This window comes from Astatotilapia calliptera, chromosome 15 (assembly GCF_900246225.1).
Source record: "Astatotilapia calliptera chromosome 15, fAstCal1.2, whole genome shotgun sequence".
In the NCBI taxonomy this organism is placed as follows: domain Eukaryota; kingdom Metazoa; phylum Chordata; class Actinopteri; order Cichliformes; family Cichlidae; genus Astatotilapia; species Astatotilapia calliptera.
Window position 1 is genome coordinate 24195312 of NC_039316.1, and position 25855 is coordinate 24221166.

The 25855-nt window shown below is 42.9% G+C and overlaps 1 protein-coding gene across 1 annotated transcript in view; it reads left to right on the plus strand.

Annotated features, from left to right (window-relative positions):
- Nucleotides 1-25855, plus strand: part of myo6a (myosin VIa) — a 128873-nt gene that overhangs the window by 14573 nt on the left and 88445 nt on the right. The window contains exons 7-12 of the mRNA XM_026194849.1: nt 1230-1285; nt 1362-1459; nt 1948-2112; nt 6263-6343; nt 11921-12101; nt 16488-16632. Of these exons, the coding sequence (XP_026050634.1) occupies nt 1230-1285; nt 1362-1459; nt 1948-2112; nt 6263-6343; nt 11921-12101; nt 16488-16632 (726 nt within the window). The remainder of the gene's footprint in view (nt 1-1229; nt 1286-1361; nt 1460-1947; nt 2113-6262; nt 6344-11920; nt 12102-16487; nt 16633-25855) is intronic.

Consider the following 25855-nt stretch of genomic DNA (forward strand, 5'->3'; position numbering starts at 1 on the left):
CTTTTCAGTAAGATGTCACGGTGTTATCCATGGTAAATGGCCTGTTTTTATATAGCGCTTTACTAGTCCCTAAGGGCCCCAAAGCACTTTACACATCCAGTCATCCACCCATTCACACACACATTCACACACTGGTGATGGCAAGCTACATTGTAGCCACAGCCACCCTGGGGCGCACTGACAGAGGCAAGGCTGCCGGACACTGGCGCCACCGGGCCCTCTGACCACCACCAGTAGGGGTGAAGTGTCTTGCCCAAGGACACAACGAGCAAGACCGTCCAAGCCGGGGCTCGCACCGGCAACTACAAGGCGAACTCCCAACTCTTGAGCCGCGATCGCTGGTGGGCGATTGAAGCCAGAAATGAGCCTATTTGGATGAAAGGGTTAGCAGAGATATCTGCTGAGTACCAAACTATTAAAGGTCCTCTCTGTAGACTTGTTGGATGGTCGGTACCACACAGGAAGTGATGTCATCGCTCAGATAACCGCAATAAAAATGCTCCAGTTCGGTGATTCACTTAGCAGGCACGAGGTTTAAGCAGTGAGGTGTTAAAATATTCACCTGCAGTAATGTGGGAGTCTCACCGATGAAGCCAGCCTCTAGTGGACGTCTGAGGAACTGCAGGTTTGGGCTTTGTTTTGCCGGTTTTTCGCAGAAAGGAAGCGTTTCTGTGGAGGTCACAGGAAACTGTACTGTAGGTCATCTACTAATTGGAAGGCAAAAGTGTCCTCAGGGAGGGAACAGTGTGTTAATCAGAGCATGAATACATGTGAATAGGGGAGCGAGGCATGATGTATCAAGTGCTTTAAGTGCTCCAGTGGAAAAGCTCGATATAAGAGTCGTTTACCAGGAGCACTGCGGCAGCCTTAAACCTGTGCAGTGACCCTCTGGTAAACCCAGAGTTTCTGCTTTTCTGATCACTTTAACCTAAATATTTAACACAGTTGTACTTCCTGCAGAGCATCGTTCTTTGCTTTCACACAAACATCTGACAATCTGCCGGATTTGTTTTGTTGAATATCAGAAATGGTCTTCTTCCTCCTTCTTACAGCATTTTCAGCAGTATTAAAAATGAAATATGGTCCAACAAAAACAGTTTTTATTGAACAAACTTTAATGTTTACTTGCTTTAAAAAACCTTCAAGGCCGTAAACCTGTGAGAACCTCTGCTTTAAAATGACAGACGAATCGCGTGTTCTCAGGTGTTGATGATGTGCTGTGCTTGCAGATACCTGACGACCTCGTACGGAACGGGTCAGGACATCGACGAGAGGATAGTCGAAGGTGAGGTCGCTTCTGCTTCTCTCATCAGCTTCCTGTTGAGGTTTGAGTTTGAACTCGACTTCTTTCTCCCTTGCAGCGAACCCTCTGCTCGAGGCCTTCGGGAACGCCAAAACTGTCCGGAACAACAATAGCAGTCGCTTTGGGAAGTTCGTGGAGATCCACTTCAACGAGAAGGTGCTCAGGGCCGTTCTCGCTCAGTCGATCACGAGCTTTAACGTCTGCTGATGAAAGTTATGAATTACAAATGAAGCCGCACTTATTCAGCACGATCTGTTTACGTTGATCTTTCTGCTTTTGTGAAGAGACGCGATTTGCCCTCTGCCATCTCAGATGCTTACGCAGCATAAACTCAGTAATGAGGCCTCACTTATGATCATTTATCTCTTTTGTTTCGCTCTTGTTTATGTGTCCTATAAATCACCGTATTTCCATGTTACCCAAAGGCAGACTCTTCTTTGTGATTTCCAGCTTTATTATCTACATTTTTCTTCTTTAAACTATAATATGAGATAAATTCTTTATATTTAATATTTAATTTCCATTTAATTCACCATATAATTTATTATAATGACAAAGTGGCAGGATATGAAGATGAAACGCGCTGATAGATGCCATAAATGAGGTTGTTTTTTTTTGGTTTTTCCCCTGCTCTTCCTCCTCAGAACGCCGTCGTGGGCGGCTTCGTGTCGCACTACCTGCTAGAGAAGTCGAGGATCTGTCGGCAGAGCCCCGAGGAGAGGAACTACCACATCTTCTACCGGCTGTGTGCCGGAGCTCCCGAAGACATCCGGCAGAAGTTTCACCTCAGCTCTCCGGACACGTTCCGGGTACGGATATTAAGATTTTTATCATCCTGACGCTCGATAAGCCCAATCAGATGGGCGGGGGCTGATGGCTGATGAATGAATGGAGGAGGTGCAGATGATGGGTGGGGGCCTGATCGCAGACTTGATGGAAGGACTCTGTATTTTTCTTGTTTCTGTCAAACCAGCACTGAGTGTGTTCTTCTTCATCAAAGCCCAAACCCCACAAAAGTCCTTCATCACCACGAGCTGCCCAAAATCTTAATCCGCCACTGAAAATAGTCCTCAAAACACCACAGTCTCCTGATGTTTAAGTCATGTTTGCTGCCAAAATAATCAAAATAAAGAAGAGAGGGATGACTTTCCAAGCCCACGGTTCAACTTCTGGATGCTGCTGTGTTATTTTTATCACTTTATTTCTGTTTTTTTACTCTCAGCCAGTGCAGCAGTACAGTTAACTGTACAGCAGTAATATTATTGGTCAGATAGTTGCATTAAAAATGCTTTTTTACAATTTAAATTGGTTTAGTTATACAAAAAATTCCAGGAGAACTACTTTCTTTCTGCTTCCAGCATCGCACACCATTACTGTTTACGTCCTGCCAGGAGCACTCGAGGCTCTCGATGTTGCTCTTGCACAGTGATTTGGTTTGTGTTTGTAGTTTAGTTATTGCAGCCGAGGTTGAAGTGCCTCTGCCTGCAGTTGTTAGGTTTGAATCAAAAACGGGTAACGGTAGAAATTTTTTGTTATTACATAATTCTGTCTGAAGCCTAAACTCCCTCCAACTCCATATTTGTGCTCTTGTGCTCTCTATATTTGTCCTCTGTCTGAAACAAGCCAATTTAGCTCCTCCCCCTTTAAGCCAGCTCTCTTCTCACTGGCTGCTCTTCACGAAGAGAAGATGATCCCTCGTGATGTCATACAGATCCAAGGGTTGAAAAAACTATGTGGAACTGAGTGTTTGAAGCAGTTTGAAGGCTGAGCTTGTGGTTCATGCGTGTACATACACTGACCTCATGTGAAGCGTCGGCTGTGTGTGCTCAAAGTCTGCAGAGCCTGGTGTGGGTGTGACTCCTGGGTCGACTCTATGTTAGGAGGATTCCAAAAGATCTAAATAATGGTTTCAAAATCCAAGAAAGTCAGATGTCACACCCTTTAAACTAAGAAATTCAGCCTGCTCTTTCCCTGTTTGAACAGCAGGGGGCAGCTCATCCTCAGTAAAGCCCACCTGCTGCACATGCTCTGTTTATCAGCTGTCAGCGGTGGATGGAGAGCGGGGAGAGGGGGTGTCAGGTGCTCGTGTTTGCCATCAGGTTTGCCACCTGCAGCCACAAACGCAGACGTCCACAGTCCTGAGGTAACGGAGGCAAAAGCAGCCGTGATGGCTGTTACATGACGGTGATGAACTCGTGTTGATTTCTGTGCCGTCAACGCTCTAACATGTAATCTGTGACAGAGCTGAGAGGTTAGACGGGAACGTGTGACTTCTGAGTGCCTAGCAACCGGATTTTAGGGAAAACAACAACATCACAGATACACAAGAATCATGACAGCAAATTAAAGTTAAAAAGCAAACAGACTGAGAGATGATGGTTTTGCTTTCTTTTGGTTCACCTGAGAAGAGCTGACTCATCCTCATACTCACATCTTCTGGAGGAGAAGAAGAAAACCTGAGGTCACTTTCTTTGTTCAGGGTCGTTTCTTTTATTGGCAGCTTCTAAATTCAATCATCTACTCTCACCTCCGACGTTTGCTCTACGGCACCCGCCCCTGTCCCCCTGCAACTTATTACACCACCTGCATCTTCTGATGGTTCATGCATCTGCACTTTCCCCCGATGATGCGGTGGGAGAAAAATGCTCACACGGTTTGAGCCGTGATGAACTCCTGAAGTTCAGCTTTTGTGCATCACAGGAGGAGCTGAGGTGTGTTCAGGTCCACGAAGGCTTGTTTAAAGGGTCAAAGTGCTGATGACTCCAAAGAGAGCAAGAAGGTGTTTTCATCATCAAATACTGAAGAGGACATGAAGTGCACTTTTTTCTAAGGAGGGAAGAGAACATGAAGCAAAAAGGTAAAGGAAGAAAAACAGTGAATAAAGAAGGAAGCAATATGGGAAGATGCTGTTTCAGGAGGAAAGGCGGGAAGGAAGGAAAAAGGAGGAAAGTAAAAAGACAGAAGAATTTCACTTTTTAGAAGAGGTGGAAGAGGAGATAGAGGTTGAGGAAAGATGATAAAGAAGGAAAGAAATGGGAAGAAAGCTATAAGGAAGGACAGAAGGAAACAGATAAGATGAAGGAAGCAAGATGCAAACAAATGCAAGGGTGGAAAGAAGGAAATAGAAATAGAAGCGGTAACCAACGAGGCTAGATTAAGGAAATAAGGAGTCAAAGGAAGAAAGAGGGAAAGACAGAAAATGGAAATTAAGGACGTAGACAACACAAGGCTGAAGGAGGGAAGGAAAGAAGACAGAAATGGAGGGTAGAAAGGTGAAAAGAAAGGACATAACGAACCACATAAATATAAGAGTAGTCTAGATGAGTAGAATAGATGAGTGTGAAAAGAAGACATACAGGACAGGAGGCAGAGAGGGTGGAAGTAACTGAGGAAGCACCAGAAGGAGGATAGAAGCCAGGAAACAAAGGAATAAGGAGGGCCGGAAAAGAGAAGGACAGAAGGATGCAATGGAAGCTACATGAAGTCCCAGAAATCTTGAGAAAAAGTACTCAAGTATTTACTGCAGTAAAGGGGCCGAGGTGCATTTCACCTCGGCGGGGTGACTCTGAGGTTTTTCAGGAGGAAAACGAGACGCTCCCATCGGCGGTCTGCCGGGGAAATGGAGGACATTCGGTCCTCCCGGTGGCTTCGGCTCTAATGAAAGTTTTTGTTTATGTTCATCTTCTCGGCGAGAGAAGGGCTCGCCTCTGCAAACAACATAAGCCCTGGCTCGAACCAGCCTCCCCCTCTTCCCAAGACACCTGGGAGGTGAGCACCAGAGCCACTGTCATCTCGTGTCTGTGAAGAGAGGAGGAGGATGTCAGCAGAGCAAAGCTGCTTTTAATGCAAATGCAATTATCCAGGTGAACTCTGACCGTCTCTGAAGCAAAGCGTTTCCTGCACACAAACTCTGAGAGCACAGCGTTCCCATTTGACTGATGATTTAAGCCGTAAAACAAAGCGCTTCCATACATGGAGGCGCGAGGCCGCCTCTCAAACACTCGAGTCGGAAAATGACATTAGTGCAAAAACGCCAGTTTCTGCTGCTTCATTTCTAGTTATTGTTGCTATGTTTTAACTTTGACAACAGGACATTTAGCTGGATTTGTTTCATTTCTGCTCATTTTTTACCTTTTGAAACTGCATCTTGAAGTGTTTTAGATGTACAACTTCACAGGACGAGCCTAAACCTAAACTCCACTCTGAGATAAATATACGAATAAAGTTGTTTAAGAAAAATGCTGATAATAGTAAGTGACTCATATAAGACTACAGAAATTCACATTTTCTATTGAAAATATTATTTTTCCCTTAGTTATACTAGTCTGAAGCTTGTGCAGTCCTCCTTAATGTAATCAGTTATTAAAATGTATTTCCATGGCTCTGATTTTGCATATTTATAATAACACAGTGATGATAATTTTATTTCAGTTGTACTTTTCATGCAAGTGCTTTCCAGAGCAGGGAGTGCCAATAAAAATACATACATTTAAAAAGAATGGATAAATAAGCAAAATGAGTTAGTTTTTTTCCCCCCCAGGATTTATAAAAGCTATGACAACGAACTAAATACTAAGTTAAAAACAGCAAACCAGAGATAAAAAAATCAAAGCTGCTGTCAGTCCAGGGGTCTGAGGATAAACAGCCTTTAATGTCTGATAGTTTTGGATCTTTATCTTTTATTTGTAGTTTTCAGGACTCTGGACTCCAAAGACCACCTCTGTCTGCCGAGTGCGATTCAAAAACCTTTTTTGTTCTTTGAAGCTGACAAACTGCGTGATAGTTACATTTTTTTTTTTTTTTTTTTTTTTTTAATGGCAGACTTGCACAAGAACAGCTCACGAGGTTAACCACACCGGCTTGTATAATGTCGGGTGATTTCTGATGTGCTCTTTCTTTTTAATCTGCCTTTGAAACTTTGCTCATCTTTCCTCTCTCTTGTGTCTCATTGCTTTGCAGTACCTGAACAGAGGATGCACTCGGTTCTTCGCTACCAAAGACACAGACAAGCACATCATGCAGAATCGGAAGAGCCCAGAGGTACAGTATGCAGAAAAGTCTCTGAGTTCAACCAGTTTATGAAACCTGGACCACAAAATAAGCAGAAAAACACAGTTTCACTGAAATGTGAGGCTGATATTACGATATTACAGCAATAAAGCAACATACTGATCATTCCAGTTGTATATTTTATTGTTGAACTCTGTTAGAGCAGCTTTGCATGATTCAGAGTTCAGAATAATTCTTATATTCATGATTCTGGGACCTGTGCAGCTTCTCAAATCATCCTGTATCTGAAAAGAGGTGTTTTAGCCCCTCCTCCTTTAAGTAAACTGTATTCTGATTGGCTGCCACTCATAAACACTGAGTTTGGACAGCAGGTGGGTGGGGATTCTTGCCGGAGGTGATCATATCTGGGATATCCACACTCTGTGACATCATAGAGAGCAGAGAGTAGGAAAAAAACTGCGAGTTTAGATAGATCAGATACAGATCTGATGAGGTGATTTGGTTTCCACAAACAAGTTTAGTTGCTAAATTGAGTTTTTGAGCTGCAAATTTTCCCTTTTTTCTTTTCTTTAAACAGCAGAGAGGACTTTTTGTCCTCTTGTAGCTGCAGTAAATTTGTGTCCCCCAATAATTCCATTTCTTAGAAAGGAAACTCTAAAAACTGAGAAGAAAAACGTCGACTCATGCCCCTGTGGGCTGGAAGAAGGGAAACGGTCGCTTTGCAAACTCCATTAGCTCCTTGTTAAACCCGACTCAGCAGATTCGTTCACGTCGTTACGCCCTCCAGCTCCGCTTTTCTTCTCACAGTCGTTGTGTGAGCGAGCCTCTCTTATCTCTCCGATCACTCTGTCTGTTTGTCCAGTGGGAGCTTTTCAGAAAAGAATAAAAGATCTAAGAAGTTGGCTTTAACTTATTTGTCAATGTGTGAAATAGTCTTTTTTTTTTTTTTTTTTATGGGGGAAAAGAAGAAGAAACCTGCCTGTGAAGCACGTGTGTGTCTTCACTGATAATTACAGACTTTTCATGAGAAACGTGTGTGATGTTTTTCATCTGCACAGAAAACCAACATGTGAAAGACTGAAAAATGAAAGAATTTATCCTGCACACGAATAAAAGTCCAAATTCTGATTCAGCCAGTACAATGCTTTTGCACGCCCAGCTTTGGTTTGTATGTCTGTTAAATTATTTCATTTAAATGATCTTTTTCTAAATTTGTTTGATGATCTGAAACATTTATTTGTTACAAATATGCACAAAAATAAGAAATCATGAAGTACATGAGTACAGCTTCACCATCATGACAGCGAACATCTGGAAGCAGCTGTTTCACTTCATGGCTGTAACAGCTGTAGCTGGAAGAAGCTTTCAGTTAAAATAGAAATTGAAGGAAGGAGATTTACAAAAATCAGGTTTCAGCTTCTTAGATTTTCTTCAAAAACATATATCTGTGTTAAAAATTTAGAAACAAAAAAAATCACGTATCACACAGCAAACGACCAGCACAAAAATGGACTCTGTAAGCTGCTGGGAGCAGAGAGATTCTGGTCCATGCTGACGTGACAGCTTCACAGACTGCACAGAACATCTGTGATGAGAATCAGAGGCGCTCTGTTAGATTTAACTGTGGACTCAGGCAGGCTGTGGGGTTTAGATGGTGCTCGGATGATACAAGGCAGGATGGATCCAAATTCTGTTGAGTCTGTGTGAACTTTATATCAGTTTCCTGTTTTTTGGCTTGCAAGACGGACACCTGGTGTGGTCTTCTGCTGCTGTAGCCCATTCAGAGATGCTCATCTGCATACCTTCACTGAAATGAGTGTTTAACCCTGTCAGGTCAAAGCAGTCTGGCCATCACTCTCCTGTGACATGTGACTGGATATTTTCTCCCTTGTGTGGGAAACTCCCAGCAGATCTGCAGCTTCTGAAACACTCGGACCAGCCTCAATCCAATCTCATCGACTTATTAGATGTAATATTTAATGAGCAGGTGTGTCTAATAAACTGGCCTGCAAGTGTATACGGTTAAATAATAGGCCCATAAGGCGATAAGAACGGCATTGGGAATCTTAGAACTAATTGAAAGTTTGAATCTGAGGTTGTTCGTTAACACGCTGGTCCATCTGTGCTACCTAAAGCCTCAGAGATGGAAATAAACTGACAGTAAAGCTTTGATTATATGCATTTCGTTACGAGGCAGCAGATAATCCTAACAGCAGCCACCCTGTGATAATTCATTAGTGCTGTTGTGTAATGTTCTTGCCTGAAATTGCTCGCTGCAAACAGGCTCTGCTTATATAATCTCCTTGTTTTCAGATGCTTCATATATAAACAGCAAACATTTTAATTAGCAGCCAGACCGAGAGCCTCGGTGCAGCGCGGGACATTTAATGCTGTGCATTAATAAGAGAAGCTCATCATGTGAAATGAGCTCCTTTCTTTGCCTATGGCTTTTGATTAATTATGCACAAGTGTTCTATTACAGCGTCTGTACACGGCTTCCTCTGCAGTGCGTCGGTATTAATTATTGCAGCCATTAACAGGAGCACGGACGGTACATCGGAGCGCTGCTGAAGATGGCGGATGGAAAGAGGAAGAATCCGGTCGCACACATCCATCCAAACGCCTCAACTGGAGGCTCCAGAGGTGGCATTGTTGGAGTTTAATGCTTTGTGGACTGGGTTGGAGGTCCTGGTGCTGCTTTTAAATCTGGTTATATGCACATTCAGTCTACCTTCAGTTTTATTCACGTAGCAGACCTTTATCTGGCTCAATGAACTGTGACTCAGTTCAGAGTCACAGTCGTCTTTGCTTTGTAGATGTTTTATAGAACCCCAAGAATCAGATGATTCTGTGTGAGCAGCATTTGGCAGGAAGAAACCTTCTGTAGAACCAGACTCGGGGACGGGAAGCCATCCGTGACTGACAAAAGAAAGTTTATAGATGCCGTGCATCATGGGAAGTCCCAAAGCAGTGTTATCATACAGCACGTTCTTATTCCTCAAAGTGTCCAAAATTCCAAACAGCAAACCAGTAAAACAACAATAAACACAAAAAACAACTCTAATATTAAATTCCAGTGACATCAGGGTTTCTCTTCAGAATAAAAACATGCAGAAGGAGAAAGAAGCTGACTGATTTTTCGACAGATCTGCTCCTCGTCCTTTAAGTCAGCGCAAGGGTGAAATAGATCAGGTGTCAAACTGTGGACTCGCAGAATTAAACTGTTTTTGGCAGAATGAAAAAAACAGATTGTTGGACAACGGTCCTTTTGTTGTAGCCCGGGAAACACAATTATCTGGCAGCATCAGAGTGGGAGGCTTGTTTAATAGAAAGGAGGCACACAAAGGAAGAAAGTTGTCCTGGGAAATGATCTTCGGAAAGTTTGTTTTTTGCGTGTCCTCTTGCTTTATTTCATGACTTCCTCAGAGACCCAAGTAAAGAAGTATTTGCAGACAATCTCCAGCTTTTGTGCCTTAACTTGAGCTCTGGGAGGGAGGGCGTGCGGCAGGGCAACTCAGGTAATATCTGATAAAATCCCGGATCACAGAGGAATATCCCGCATTAACTGTGAGGCGGCCTCGGAGATCAAACGTTAGGGAAACTCGAGCTTCGCCCCTCCCGCCCGGTCCTTCGGGTTCACGAAGACAAATTGTGAGCGGGATCAGTCCCAGATTAGCTCGAGTGTAGCTGCTGTAATCTCTGATAAATGATGTGCTGTATGTCTCCTCGCTGCTCCGGCTCGTGTCACGCAGGACGACCAGGTGATTGGCTGTTTCTCCTCTCGCTTCTGACTTTCCGAGCATGCTTTCAGCTCTGCAGTGCTTTCTGCTCCTTCCTGCTTTGTAGAAAATAATCGAGCCTTTCAGTCAACCTGTGTCTGCTTTTGTGCATCTGGGAATGTCACAGTGCAGTCGGCCTGTCTCAGAAATGGGAGCTTTGCTGGTCCAGCCCATCGAAGATCCAAGTGGACCGTATGTGGCTGTCTAAAGGAATTACTTATCTTAGCTTAATGGCTGCCTGAAGCTGTCCTGTGCCTAGATTTGACTCCACTGTGGAGTTTATTCTAGATGCGACAATATTTATGTCACTTCCACCCAAAACTGCAATATTAACTAACACTTAACTTTATTTTGATTTATATCCTAAGTTTGGATTTGACTCTGCACTGAAATAAGCGCAATGGTGGCTGACAACAAACCACAAGTGCCGTGTTTTCTTCATTGCAGTGAATTACTCCTGTTTCATAATATCAAATCTGCGTAATTATACAAACTGGGGTAAATAAATACCAGAACAATAATTTATTAATAATAATTTGTTACATTGTAACACATTAATGTTGCAGCTGCAGATGATTTTAGTCAGGCTGTTTCAAAACAGGACCACATATTCACAAATGCACATTTTAAATAGAGCACAGAGTGTAGTGCATAGGTGTCAAACTCTGGCCCGCGGGCCAAATTTGGCCCGCAGCCTAATTACATTTGGCCCGCGAAGCCATACCAAATGACTATTAGAGCTGGCCTACTGGTATTATACAGCTAACATATATATTGTTTAGTATTAAGCTTTGCTTGTTCCATATTCAGTTTTCCAGAAAAACTTATTTGAGTCCATAAGAAAAGATTCATTCTTATATCTGGAGGAAGAATTTTTTTTTCAATAAATATTAATGTTATCCCGTGACTTTGTTCCAGTTTTGAATTTTGGCCCACTGTGTATTTGAGTTTGACACCCCTGGTGTAGTGTTTTCATCCTTAATGCAGTGGAGTAGAAGCAGAAAGCAGTACAAGTACTCAGTTACCTTCCATAACCTGTCCTATGCGAGCACCCAGCCCATTAGTGTTTGTCGGGAGGCTGCTGGGCTCTGGCCTCGTGCAGGTTTCAGCTTCTGTGTTGCTAAAGTTTTTCTTCAGATGATTTTCAGGCGTCTAAGTGAAATTTATTCACATTTTTGTCTCATAACCAAAACTCCTAATGCTCCTAATGCTTCTAATGTGTAAATAAATACCGGTTAAACTGACTGATGTTTGCAGAAATGCTCCCTTCTGGCTGTTGATTCGACTGCTTGAGCTCTATTGGCGGGGGGGAAGGGAGAGAGAAATCTGGAGAGAACCTGATTAAATGGAAGAACCGGCTAAGCAAAATAATTCGTTTTCCACTTAATCCACTATCACAAGGGACACGCGTGCGCTGGCGTCTATAGTTTAGCCCGTGGTTATCGTTACAATGCGGCATTCCTGAGTGAGTTTTTCAGGTGTGTGTGTGTTTTTCTTCCTACTTCTCTCTGCTGAAGATTGTGCTTCTTCTTTCGCTGCCTGCTCTGCTTTGTGCAACACGATCAGTGATAAACAGGGTGATTGCTGCACTCCGCAGAGTGAAAGCATTCGGCTCGAGATTAAGTTAGAATGATTTGGAGATTCAGATTTCTCCAAAGTGAAGGAAGAGAAGAGAGCAGGTAGGCAGAAAGGTAAAAATGACAAGCGGTAAAGAAATGAAGTTAGAAGTGAGTTGTGTAAGAAAGGACATGAGAATAAAAATATGAAGGAGATGGAGATGAACGAAGATTTTTAAATGTCGGTGACGTTTTCTCTCCTGGTTCCTCAGCACACAAAGTCGGGCCCGTTGAAGGACCCGCTGCTGGACGACCACGGCGACTTTGCCAGGATGTGCGTAGCCATGAAGAAGATCGGCCTGGACGACACAGAGAAGCTGGATCTGTTCAGGGTGGTGGCCGGCGTGCTGCACCTCGGCAACATCGACTTCGAGGAGGCCGGAAGCACATCAGGTGAGAACAAGAAGTCACACATGTGAACCTGTTTTTGGACTTGGAGAAGACGTTTCACGTCCTTTGTGTTCTTTGGGTTTGTGGGGCATCGCTCCTGTTGTCACGGGGTGTTCGGTCCGTTTACAACCTCAGACAGAGTTTTGGTCAGACTCAGTCAGAGTGTAGTCGATCGTATTGGGGGAAACTTGGTTCATTATTTTGCAGACTTTTTGAATCTGCTGATTGGTAGATGACTACTTGGTCCGGAAGCTTCTTGGAGATGATGTGATTCTGTTGACAACCTGCAGTTTGGTGCCCAGAGCGAAGTCACCGGGTTGTGAATTGGCACCTCTAAGTTCAAGGCTGTGTCTTATTCCGGGCTGGGAATGAGTCGCTGCTCCGATTGGAGGAGTTTGGTGTCCCGACTCGTGCTCAGCAGTGAGTGAAGAAGGAGCAGGAGGCTCACTAACGTTAGATGTAGATCAAGGCTGTTGATCTACATTCCCACCATCACCTTCAGCCACGAGCTGTCGAGCACACCGAACATTTAAAACAGAAAAACGTGAAATTCATTAACAGCGTCGTGAAGATAATAAACCCTTAAACTTTCTGAGAACCTCAATCAAACTTTTTTTTTTCTGCATCCCAGGTTGGTTGATGTGTCGCTGCCATTTTGACTTCCTCAATTTGTCATTCAAATGTCAGATTTCACACGGAGATGATTCCAATCAAACACAAATAGCACAAGGCCAAACAGGTCGTTCTCTTCGACTTTAAAAATGCAAAGACGTCACGTCGAAGCATTCACTGAAAGACGGGAGGGAAACGCAGCTGTAGTTGATGTGGGGATGGATGTCAGGTTTACCTGCATGATCACGCTGCATTAAAATCACAGTCCTGAACAGGAAGGCATTTTAAAAAAGTGCCTTTGTGTGTGTTGGTGCTGCTAAAGCCCGTAACGCCGTCTGACCTGAAATTTAGCTAATGTGAATAAAGTTCTGCACCGAAATGTTATTTAATTAAACTTCCTGTGCTTGTGGTTTACATATCCAACCGCGTCCATCAGTCTGTCTGACAGAGAGCACCGATGGAGCGATTAGTTGTGCACATTTTCCAGAGTTTGGACCTTCCTGTTTGCACCTTCACTTCCACTCACTGATTACGTTTTAGCACTAAAGCCTACTTCAAGAACCCTTCTCGATCACTCTCCACGGTCATAAGTGAGCCACAATCCCAGCTTTGATGAAGCTGTGCTGATTGATGCCCCAGAAAGGAGAAAAGGGTTGCGTAATCCATAATCCACAAACCTTTTGTGTGGCTCTGCTGTTTGTTTATTAACCAGCTAGTTATTAAGTCTGCTAACAGAATAATAAGAAATTAAAACTACACCAGAAAGATTGACCCCAACAGATCAGGACGGATCAGGACGTGAAGCACTGTAACTCGACGGAGTGCGACGTGGCTGGTCGTGAGCTCTAACTGATGAGGTGGGCGTTCTCCGAGCGGAGCCCTGCGGCGCTCCGTGATTGCATTTGCTCTGTATCAGAAGTCATCCATCTCTCGGGCTTCCCAGCTCCTAAACGGCACCGGTTTGGCTCCTGAGAGGCCGACGCCTCTTTGATCTCATCCCTCAAAGCTCTGTGCTGTGATTGATTGCTGTAATATTCAGCCTCGATCTCCCTCCGTCTCACTTCAGCCTCGTTGCGATGGCTGATAGATGTCGCGGGTCTGACAGCGGCGTCACGGAAAGACGTTTTCTTCTTGTTGCACTTTGTTTTTTTTCGCAGATGAAAAACACTCAGAACACTAATGACTAATCTCGAGTTATTTTTCTCTGGCTGAGGGGAAATTCATTAATTACACAGCCAACAAACTAATTCTGTAATTATTCCAGTGAATATTTCAGGGATTATGCTCTCTGCACTCGCAGAGGCATTTTTCTGTGCCTCGTTTTTCCACAGCGGTTAAGACTCGAACCCTCAGGGAGGCTCAGTTTCCATGAAAATCAGCTGATCCTTTGAACTTCAACTCGGTCTTGAAGTTCCTCCCCGTCGTTTTCTCCCTGCGCCGGAAAGAAGAGGAAGCACAGCAGGGAGCCTATTAAACGGACTGGTTCTCACAGCAGGGGGCTCACTTGGCACATGTTTTACAGTAAACAAGGACAGAGCGTTCAGGCCGAGGAGCCAATCAGATGGGGCTATTGAGACGGGCTTGGCTTGCAGTTGCAGAGCGGTCCCTCGGGGAGCTTTTAAAGAATATTTACTTATCTTAGACCCAGAAAGCATGTAGAAGTCAAGTTCATTTAAACAGCTATTCCTAATGCCGCCGTTCACACAGGAGGATTTCATTTATATGAGTTTTCCAGTGCGATCTGACCAATCGGACCGCAGCATTTGGCAATGAGTGCGCTCGTAGCTGAAAGCACGCATCAGCACTGAATATAGGATGATATGGAAACAGTCAAATAACTTCGACTGCATCTCTCAGCCTGTTTGTGGTTTTCAGGTTCTTTGATCACATGACAAAAGAGAGCGAGAGGGCGGTCTCATTAAAACGTTTCCATCAAGGATGAGTGGTGTAGAGCGGGGACGTTCTAATGAGGTCCAACCTTTAGCCAACAGATTAATTAGCGGATTCATCTCTGCTGTTTGGCTGTAATAAGTCCACTCAGACGACGGTGCTCTGAACGGCAGGATGGAGTCTCTTCAAAAGGTCAAACTGCTCTGAATGTTCTCATTTCAGCTCGTTGTTAAAGTCTTCCCATGAATCTCCTTTGGCGCTGGTGTCAACGCTCGCTTCTTCTCTGGACTCGATTCATTTCAGAGTAAACTGAGAAATCTATCCAGAGAGGCTGGAAATAACGGTCCTTAATTAACTGGGATTCATGTCCAAGTGTTCGTCTTCTGTTCTGATTTGTGGTTTGAGCGCTCGCCTCTGCGGGGCCTTCTTTCACCCTCCAGTTATCGATTAGGTATTAGCTTAGCTTAGCTTTCAGGGGCTATCGATTCCTGGCATTGATCGGAGGAGCAGCTGTAATGATGTGAAGCCGTGTCACGGGGGTTCACGGCTGCTCTAATCCAATCTTTGATGTGAACGGCTTCCGTCAGCAGCCTCAGCCCTGAACACCATCGGACCGCCTTTCATGTGAGAAACCAACTTGTCACTTCCTGTGGTCTGTTCACATGCCGAGGCGTTCATACGTAAAAGCCTGCGTCATATACGGCCTTCATCTTATAGTTGGATTCACTTGTCATGCGAGTGCTCGCTGTCTGGTAAGTGTGGGGGGTTTAGCAGGTTGCTACATTCATATTTTACATTCACGTAATCCTTTGGTGGGTCGGATCAGCTGCTGCCGCCATCGGCACAGAGCGGTATAGAAACAGCTTTTCTCCTTTTTCTCCTGCTCACAGTGAGTTAGGAAAAGATGAATCTTCATTGATCCAGCAGGGGAAACATGACCTTTTTAAATTGAAAATTTCAATAAATAACCCTACCCCTGACCCTAGATGGGAAGAAGTGTGGCATGGCTCCATAGTGGGGCTATTAAAGTGTAAAAATATAAAGGAAGTCTTGTGAGGTGTTAAAATATCAAAGTGAAAGGAAATGAGGAACATGTTCACAAAGACTTGCAGATGCATATAGATTTCGCCCCACCAGCATTTTTCCCATTTTCTGTAACCGCTGATTTATGTCGTGCCTTAAAGTGACCTCACAGCCGACGACACATCCGCTCTCTGGTGGAGTTTCACTTGTTGTGCATCTCACAGTTTCTATAAAGCGACACACGGTTGAGTTTAAGAAGCACACGTGTGATTGTTCACTGCTTTATCAGTGATGTATGAGTACAGGAGTTCGGAGATTCTCTGATTGCACATAGGAAGATGTAAAGATGAGACTTGTGGATGTTCTCCTCTGGTGGTCAGCAAGGCATGGTGACGTCACAGTTGGCATGCAACGACCAATGCGTTGACCATAAATCAGACCAAGAGTTTTGGTTTTAAAACCTGTGAAAATGTGGGTTGGTTCTGAAAAGACACCAGGTTAGAACTCCGTGTGGACCGCTGTAGTAATCATGCTCCAGGCTGTAAAAGCCAACCAGAAGACGTTTCTCTTAAGAGCACTCAAAACTTACATTGCTGTCAAACAAAGCAACAAACATTTCTTGAAGCGCCACTTTGATTTCTGGGTTTCCGGGTCAGGAATGTGTAGCTATTGTGCAATGCATTCCTCGGGTTGGATTCAATAAAAGTCTATAAGAAAACAGCCCTACATTCCTGGCTGCTCAGGCAAGATACTGAAACGTGAGTTGCTCCTGACATGCTGATGGGAGTGTGTGTGAATATTAGATAAATAAGTGTGTGTGTGTGTATATTCAGTACGAGTTTTGCCCTTTTCCTCGTCTTGCAGGCGGCTGCGCCATCAAGAACCAGTCGAGTCAGACGCTGGAGCACTGCGCTGAGCTGCTTGGCCTGGAGGAGGAGGACCTGCGGGTCAGTCTCACCAGCAGAGTCATGCTCACGACAGCAGGGGGCGCCAAAGGAACGGTGATCAAGTAAGAAGCTTCTGTCACTCACACAGACACACACAGACAGTCAGACAGCTGTGTTCACATCAGAGGACCTTTCACTGATTTATGTGCTACCCATGATCACTGCATTACTAACACTAACCAATAGTTTATTACAATGATGATGTCACGGGGACCAGAGGAGGTCAGGTCACCACCAGAACCTCTCTCTCTCTCTCTCTCTCTCTCTCTCTCTCTCTCTCTCTCACTCTCTCACTCACTCACACACACACACACACACACACACACACACACACACACACACACACACACACACACACTCTGACATTTTGAGGATCTCAGAGACCGCCTTGCTGCTGTTGGGTGGGGCCTCATGCTGAGAGGGACTACAGGTGTTTTGCTGACTTTAAGCCAACCGGTTTGTTCCTTTGAGCTCTGTGGTGTCGACCAGTTTAAAATGAGACGCTCTCACACATAAAAACCACCAGCTGTGCCTTTAGAAGGAGCGTAGAGGAGCATGAGAGAGCGTGCTCGTCTCAGAGGGATTTTACTGATGATGATGATAAAGGTTTTAGGCTGTAGTTTGGCACCACCTGGAGCTCCGTCTTTATATCAAGGACCACAAAGGAAGCACATCTTTGACTTTTATCCTTGTCTGTGTGATTTCATCTCTTTCATTCCTGGATTTTTTTAAAATTGCTTTTAACTGTTAGAAAACATTACTTGTAACTATTTGCTGGATAACATGGCAGCTTTTGCACAGTGGGAGGAAGCACTGACATTCTCCTCTTGATCACGTAGATTTGTAAAGCAGGGCTTCTTACGGCTCAGTTTAACTACAGAGCAATGTTTATTCCTAATGCCAGTCAGGAAGGCACCTGCTGTAAATCTTGGCCAGATCAACCAAGTGGATCATGAAAAATTAGATTTCCTTACTGGCTCGGTCAGGGCTCGGGTTAAGGACCGCCTCCGGTGCGGCAAACCGTGTTACTGTTTACCGAAAACAAAGGACGTCCAAGTGTGGTGCATAGACTGTATGTAAAAGATGTACATAGTCATTGGCTTAATATATATTGTCCTGAAGCCTCGATCGGAACATTTTGGCCGTGCTGGTGTTTTCAAAGCGGGAATGACAGACCTTCAATTATGAAGTAGCCACATCCCAAAGTGTGGAACATGGTCCCCAAGTGGGTTGTGAAGGTACTCCAGGTAATTTCTGTGAAATATTTACACTTTAAAAAGAAACTGAACTAATAAATAAAGTCATAGGATTTAAATATCAGTTACTTACTGTAATTTTTCCTCTTGCAATGTCTTTGTGATCCTGAACTCCTCTCATATCCCATCATTAGGAGGGAAGACGTTAGTTTGGAGAGACAAGCTATAAAAGTTCAACAAGAGAATCACTAGATCGAAATGATCCATTGAAATTCTTGATGAGATGTGATTATAGGTTTGGCTGGGAGCGTAACATTGGGCATTCAGTACCCTTCAAAACTGTCTGTGGTGTATATTTGCTGTCTTGAAGCTTTGTGTTTGGTCTCCACCAACCTGCGTGCGAAGTATCTGCCTCCTGAATGCACGGCAGTGTTTCCAGTTAAACTCTGTGTCTGCCGGCTGTTTGCTGCCGAGCGGAGCCTCCACGTGTTCACTTTGAGTTTTCAGTGAACTGAAACACGTTTTCCTGTCTGACAGCTCTCACCGTACAGCTTCTCACACTGTTATTGTTTAAAAAAAAATCTACTGTGCCTGGAAAAAGAATTGACAGTTTGAAGCTTGACTGAAAGCTTCAGAACAGCTGCCGAGTGGAGTTTGTACTCTGAGACTCAGATAGAAGTTGAGTAAATATGGTCATAATTTTATTTTAACTTTGTTTCGTGTTTTTTTAAACCTTCCTTCTCCTACTGCATCTTTTGTAGGGTGTCCTACGTAACTCCTCGCTAAGAGCCGGCTGACTCTCCGCCTCATCTCGTTGTCCTGATAAACACCTGATTGAATCTGAGTGTTTTTGCCAAAACTTATTATGAATAAAGTGGAGGGCCATCTGGACTCTGATTGAAGCGCCGGGATGCTCAAATGAGGTTGATTTGAAAAGGTCAGAGTGGTGGCTGAATGTTTCAGGAAGGTCGTTCCATCGTATTTTTCATGTTTTCCTTCAGAAACACAAGAAAAATACGAAACAACCAAGCACGTACGCCCAGAATCCATATCAGCTGATCGGGGGCCAACAACCACATGGTCACATAGTTTCAACCCATCGGTGTCCCTGGCAGTAAATCGAAGCTGTAGGTATCTCTAATCCCCTCAAACTCTTTGACGTTTTCTCCAGTGAATAATCAGGAAAAGAAGATCAAACATCTACAAAAGAATCAACCAGAACGAGTCAGTTTTTAGCTTTAGATCAGGGGTGGGAAACTCCAGGCCTCAAGGGCCGGTGTCCTGCAGGTTTTAGATGTCTCCTTGATCCAACACTGATGATTTAAATGGCTAAATCACCTCCTCAACATGTCTTGGAGTTCTGCAGAGGCTAGTAATGAACTTTTGATTCTGATTTGATTCGATTCTTTGATTTGATTCGTGTGTTTTGACCCAGGCTTGAGGCCTAAAGTTCCCCTACCCCTGCTTTAGGTGATGACACAAGGGCTTGAAACGCTGAAATACGGTACCAAGTCTCAGTCCACCCCAGTGCCCTCACTGGTCTCTAATTCTTTCGATAGTCACAGTGTGACGGGAACATTTTGCTCTTTGCTGCACAGAAGGGTTGGGTGGTGCCAAGAAAGCTAAAGCAGTACTTGGAAGCCAAACATCTGAAGGTTGCTGGATTTGAACCCGATGCAGAGAGCGTCGCATTGGCAAGTCCAGTTTTCATGAGCCAGGCGTAAAAAGATAAAAGCTGAATTTAATTGAAATTGACTTCAACTGTTTTATTATTTATTCATGTTGTGACACTTGGGGTGGCTGTAAAACTCTTCTGCTTACAGCTTCTGGAACGTGTTTTTCAGCCCAGAAAATTTCAGCTCTCATTATGAAGGAAGCTTAAAAATATTGGAAAGAAACAGGGGTGTTAGAAAAACCCCATCCTCATGTGCTTCCATCTAGTTTCCTTAAAATTCAGTCCATTGTGACACTTTAATTTGGATTTTTATTCCTGGGCATAAACACGTAATCCCAAATAGGAATAAAAGAATCCTCATTATTTCAAACTACTTTCAAATGTATCTGGGGTCAGAACATGCTTCACTACATGCCCGCTCTCGGATTTATCTTAAACTTCACACTTTAACCCGTCAACAATGTGATGCAGAAACTTGTAACACCAAGAGGGAGCAGCATGCACCAGTGTGCTCAGAGTGAGGGAGTTCCTGGTCTTAGGCACTTTAAATCAGGGTGACCTTTACGGTTTACTGCAGCCTGAAAGGGATCACAGATAATGCTGATAAAAAACATCATCCGTTAATATTATTAATGGCTCTTATTTAGAAAGAAAGGCGAGAGGAATAAAGGCAGACACTCACGGTGGATTTAAACAGTTTGTCTTTGGCTGGCTGCTTCAATTATGTGAATCTAAGGTTATATAAGATGTTGACTGTCTATGTGTCCGACTTTTTATCATGCTGCTTCTGGACCAAATGTCCACTGAGGGTTTTCTGTGCTGGATGCTCATAGTAGATGTGGAAGTTCTTGAAAAAAAATGTAGTTTTTTCTTCTCTGGGCTCTCTGTGCTGTCATAGAAGCTGTTCAAACAGCAGCGACCAATGAGAAGAAAGCTTGCTTAAAGCAGCAGGTACAATTTTACCTTTTAAAGGTGTAAAATACCAGCACACGACAAACAGACACCATCAGCAAGGAGTCCAACAAAGGTGACAGAGTCCTGTAAACATCATGCAAACAGGCTTCTAGACCTCTTTACTGCTCAGGCCAGTGTGTTTGCCTCACACCTTTATATAAATGTGCACATTGAAATTCTGTCCGTCTCCTCCTTCCACATGCTAAACACCTAATTTAAGTTAAATGTGACAATTGGCTTGTCGGAGCACATATGGCGCTCCCCTTCTGCTGGAGGAAAACACTGTGCGTGTGTGTGTGTGTGTGTGTGTGTGTGTGAGTGAGAAGAACGGCGTGCAACTTAAATTTTCCAGGCTTTGGTTTTGTTCACAGACATATTTAACGTTCTTTACATAATGTCCTGTTGTTTCTGGATTCTGTTCTCTGTGCTTAATGTGTTTTAAATTGCTGGTAATTTACCTGCTGCAGCAGTTTCAGTGTAGCGTGCATCACCTACAGGCAGGGGAAGGTGTTTTCTTCCAGCTCAATTTATGCACTTTTGTAAAATTTGTGCATAAAAAGCCAAACTGGAAATGCTGAAAGGTCCAAATGTAAACAGAAGGGAGTTTAGTTAGTGAGGACTTATTTATTTTTATGCTGTCATAAAATGCGTAGAAACGCAAAATCAACCTAATAAAATGGGCTGAAATGGGACAAAGGTAGCACTAAATATCCAACTTTTTGAGAGGAGGTGTAGGAGGCTCTGAATAACTCCTCTTTATTTTACCTGCTTCATTGAAGACCAGCTAAACTGAGTAAACAACATGGAAAAAGGCTAAATACATTTTTTATTATTATTAGTCCTTTATTTATCCAGGTAAAAAATCTCATTGAGATTAAAAATCTCATTTCCAAGAGAGACCTGGCATCATGGCAACAAAAGTTACATACCACATAGGTATATAACATTTAAAGCAAACACAATATCCCATACCAACATGTGTAAAATATACAATAACAGATCAAATTAAGAGTACATTAAAAACAATCACACTGAGTAAAAGAGCTGTTCTCTCGTTCCTTTAAGACAGACTTAAACTCTCCCAAGGTAACCAATTCTGATAATTTCAGTTCCTTCTGCAGATTATTCCAGGAAGCAGGGGCAGCGTATTTAAAAGCCTTTTTCCCCAATTCTGTTCTGATTTTTGGGCCAATCAATTGTATGATATTGTGCGAATGAAGGCTGTATTGGTTGTGGTTTTTACACATATAAACACATAAATAAGATGGAACCAGCCCAAGGAGAGATCTATAGATAAAGATCAACCAATGGGAGAGTCTGCGAATATGAAAGATAGCAGCAGCATACAAAGAACAATGATGTACACGATTTCCATAGCCAGTAATAAAACGTAAAGCACAATGGTACACAGTATCCAACCTCTTTAGGTAGTGGGCAGGTGCATTCATAAAAAGCAGGTCACCATGTTCCAATAAAGGTAAAAAGGTTGCACAAATCAAATGTTTTCTCACTTGGAGGGAGAAACAGGATTGGTTTCTAAAAAAGTAACCTAGTTTTAGTTTTAACTTCGACACAAGCCTTTGAATGTGAGTCTTAAATGACAAATTCTGATCTATAATTATCCCTAGATACTTGTAAGATGGGACCATTTCAATTTCAGTTCCTTGAATTGTTTTAATCTTAGGAGACATAGCTAACAACTCTTTGCCATTTGAGAATAACATGAGCTTGGATTTATCTGGATTTAACACCAACTTAAGTTGAGTTAAATGGGACTGAACGACATCAAAGGCACACTGCAGAAATTGCAGGGTGTGTGCTACTGAAGGGGATGAACAATAAATAATTGTATCATCTGCATAAAGATGAAATGCTGCATTTGACAAATTATCACAAAGGTTGTTTATGTAAAGAGAAAATAGCAATGGTCCTAATATGGAGCCCTGCGGAACTCCTTTGGGTACTGAGAGAAAAGAGGAAGAAGACCCAGCAGCATGGACACACTGTTTTCTTGCTGACAAGTAATTTGAAAACCAACTTACAGCATTTACAGATAGACCAATATTGTTTAGTCTATTTAATAAAATAGCATGGTCAACTGTATCAAAAGCCTTTGACAAGTCAAGAAAAAGAGCAGCACAGTATTTTTTTGCAGTCCATTGAATCAACAATGTCATTAACCACTTTAATAGCATCAGTTATTGTGCTGTGTTGTTTTCTGAATCCTGACTGATGTTGGGAAAGAACTGAATTTTCGTCCAAAAAGTCTTTCAGTTGTTCACTAATGAACTTTTCTAGAACTTCTAGAACATCTGAAGGATCGCCTCCTTTCAGCAAAGGGAGAACATAGGCAGATTTTCATATTACAGGGATCTCACTGTTCAAGAGGCTAAGATTAAAAATGTAAGTTATTGGTTCTGCTAAAAAATCTACAGCCATCTTAAGAAAATAGGGATCAAGTTGATCTGGTCCTGCAGATTTATTTAGATCCAACAAATTTAAAGCCCTGTGGACCTCAAAAACATTTAACGGAGAAAAACTGAAGGGTTGGACCACAGATTCAGTTTGAGCGGTTGCAGAGAGAGCCTCTTGTTGATTAAGCTGTTTAAAATCTGGATATAAAGATTCAAATAGAGATCCTGAAGAAACAAAATGCTCATTAAAGCAGTTTAGAATGTCAATTTTTCTCTGTTAAAGTGCAGGAGTCTTTTACAACAAAAGTTGGCATCTCATGTGTAGTTATGTCCCCATAAGAAGATTTTATTATTTTCCAGAATTTTTTAGGATCGTTCAAATGTTTAGTAGTATTTGAAAGATAGAATTCTGATTTGGCCTTTTTAATTAAGGAAGTTGAACGGTTTCTGAGCTGTCTAAAAATCAGCCAATCCGCTTCGGATTTAGTTTTTCTGGCCTTAGCCCAGGCAGCATCCCTTTTTTTGAGTAGACTGGAGAGCTGAGGAGAAAACCAAGGGTTGTTTTTGCATTTTACTCTAAAATTGCAGATGGGGGCATGTTTATTTATAATTTTGATAAACGTATCATAAAAATAATTCCATGCCAACTCAAGATCAGTTATCAGGTAGATTCTACTCCAGTTATAGTCCCATAAATCATGAAAGAAAGCTTGCTCACAGAAATGCTTAAAATCTCGTTTAAAAGCTATTTGTGGCCTTGATTTTGGGAGCTTTGATTGTCTGACTACAGCTACCACACAGTGGTCACTGATATCATTTGCGAAAACCCCAGTGTGAGAATATTTACACGGCATATTAGTTAAAAATAAATCAATAAGTGATGACTTTTCTGGGCATTTAAGATTTGGATGAGTTGTGCTGTAAATTAGTTGTGTGAGATTATATGAATCACACATGGATTTAAAACTGTCTCAGGCAGAGGACAATCAGTCCCAGTTGAAATCTCCGGCCAGCACAATTTCATTAAAATCTAAAGTAGAATGTTTTTCACTAAGTGAAACTAAAGCCTCACTACTAGCTGAGGGGGGTCTATAACAGCCCACAATGGTAATAAAATAGCCCTTCAAAAGTTAGAGCTTGAGGGCAAGAAGTTCAAACTGTTTACAAACAGATACTGATGATTGGACAGTAACATGGAATTTGTTTTTTACGTAAATTGCAACACCGCCACCCTTTCTGGTGCGGTCGCAACGGAAAAGATTATAGCGCGTTATTGCAATGTCTTTGTCAGTAACCGATTTTGTAAGCCACTTTGCTGATAATGTAAGAATATCAGTATATAACTCTTTCATCCAAATTTTCATGAAATCAAGTTTGGGAAGAAGACTTCTGACATTTAAATGAGTGATACCAAGACCCGTTCAAGCTTTAAAATCACAAGGAGTACTCAAGCATTTGCAATCTGGACCAGGATTAGGTTGCACATTTCCAGATAAAAGAAGCAGAAGAACAATAAAACATTTTCTTTTCACAGATTTTTTTTGTAGTTTAACAGACTGATTTCTCTTACAGCTCAATCTCTTTGGGTGGTGAGAGAATTGGGAAATAAACCAGTGATATGGAATAAATAAATCAGTTAAATCAGTTGAAATGAGATCTTTGCTGATCTCACGTTTTGTAACAAAGAAGCCTCCAAACAGCAGACACGGCTCCTCGTACAGGTTCAGGTTCTTCACTCCGCCCATCTTTTCTTCTTGCAGTTCTTCAAAAGTGGAAAATATTAATTTTCGTATGTGTGAAAAGTCATGTTTAAGGACACAAAGATGAGCGGTGGAAACGGTCACACATGGATGCTTTGGAGGTCCAGTTGGTCCTCAAGGATCTCCAGGGTCATCTCCTAGTTGGGCCAGCTCAGCTCGCAGTTCATGAGTCAGTAGCAGTGGCTTTACTTTGAGCCCCTAATGGGCTACTAACTCGCTCTCATCCCGTTATATAGGTGAGCTTGGTTGTGTTTTGAAACCAGATGTGACAACTTAGAGGTGGATCTGACTGTAAAGCCGTTAGCTCATTGGCTAACGACTTGTCAAACACAAGTTGCCATAAACTCATCTGAGAACTGAGCTCAGCAAAGCGAGCATTATTCCCATGGACTTTTACAGGACCAAAGTCTTTTTGCAGCTACTGGTGTCGCCCCCCGGTGATCGTTAAAAAGAATGCAGGGTTAAGTGTTACCTGTTTACCTCGGCCAGTTAATGAATGCTTTGCCGCTATGATATACCAGTCCTGAAGGTAACTCAAAAGGTTTAAGTTTAAACGCTACACCAAAAACCCATCAGTTGTCTAATTTTGTAAATTTGTTATTAAGAGTTTTAAGTTCAAATAAGTGAAAAACTATAAAATAACTTACAGACATTTATTTTCGCTTTTATTGTCTTTGCGTCTTTGCAGAGTTCATATTTATGGTAAATCCTGATGCTACCTAACTATTCGTAGTTCTCACTGTCCTAAATACGTTATTTTGGAGTGTGTACTTTGGTCTGTTGTTTGTTTGAAGATTGATGTGTGAAAGTTGCAGCAGTGACTTTCTGACGGGATTAACTGGAGTCCAGGTGGACACCAGCGTGACTCGGTGACGGATGAAGACTTGAGTGGCGTTGACGCATCTTCACTCGGAGAGATGGCCCGGACCTTTCACAGCTTTACCAGCTGGCTGCGGCTTAACGAGATAAATGCGAAGCCATGAAGCGTTCAGGAGGAGGAGGAGTTCAGATGAGTGTTATGCCATTTTTATGGCTCGGCGCTTGCCGCCGGGAGACAGCTTCATGCATTAGATTCTCCCTCTGGCTCAGAGAGGAGTGAATGCACCTAAACAAACCTCCCCCATCACCCAGTGCTGCTCCACCATGAAGGAGTTCAAGGCAGCTAATAACGTAATCCTCAGAGTGATGAAGAAGAGGAGATGGGAGGGCAGGGACACAGCCGAGCACTGGCCGGTGGTGATGAGAAAATAATACGACAGTCATAACAGAAACCGCCTAGCACGTTT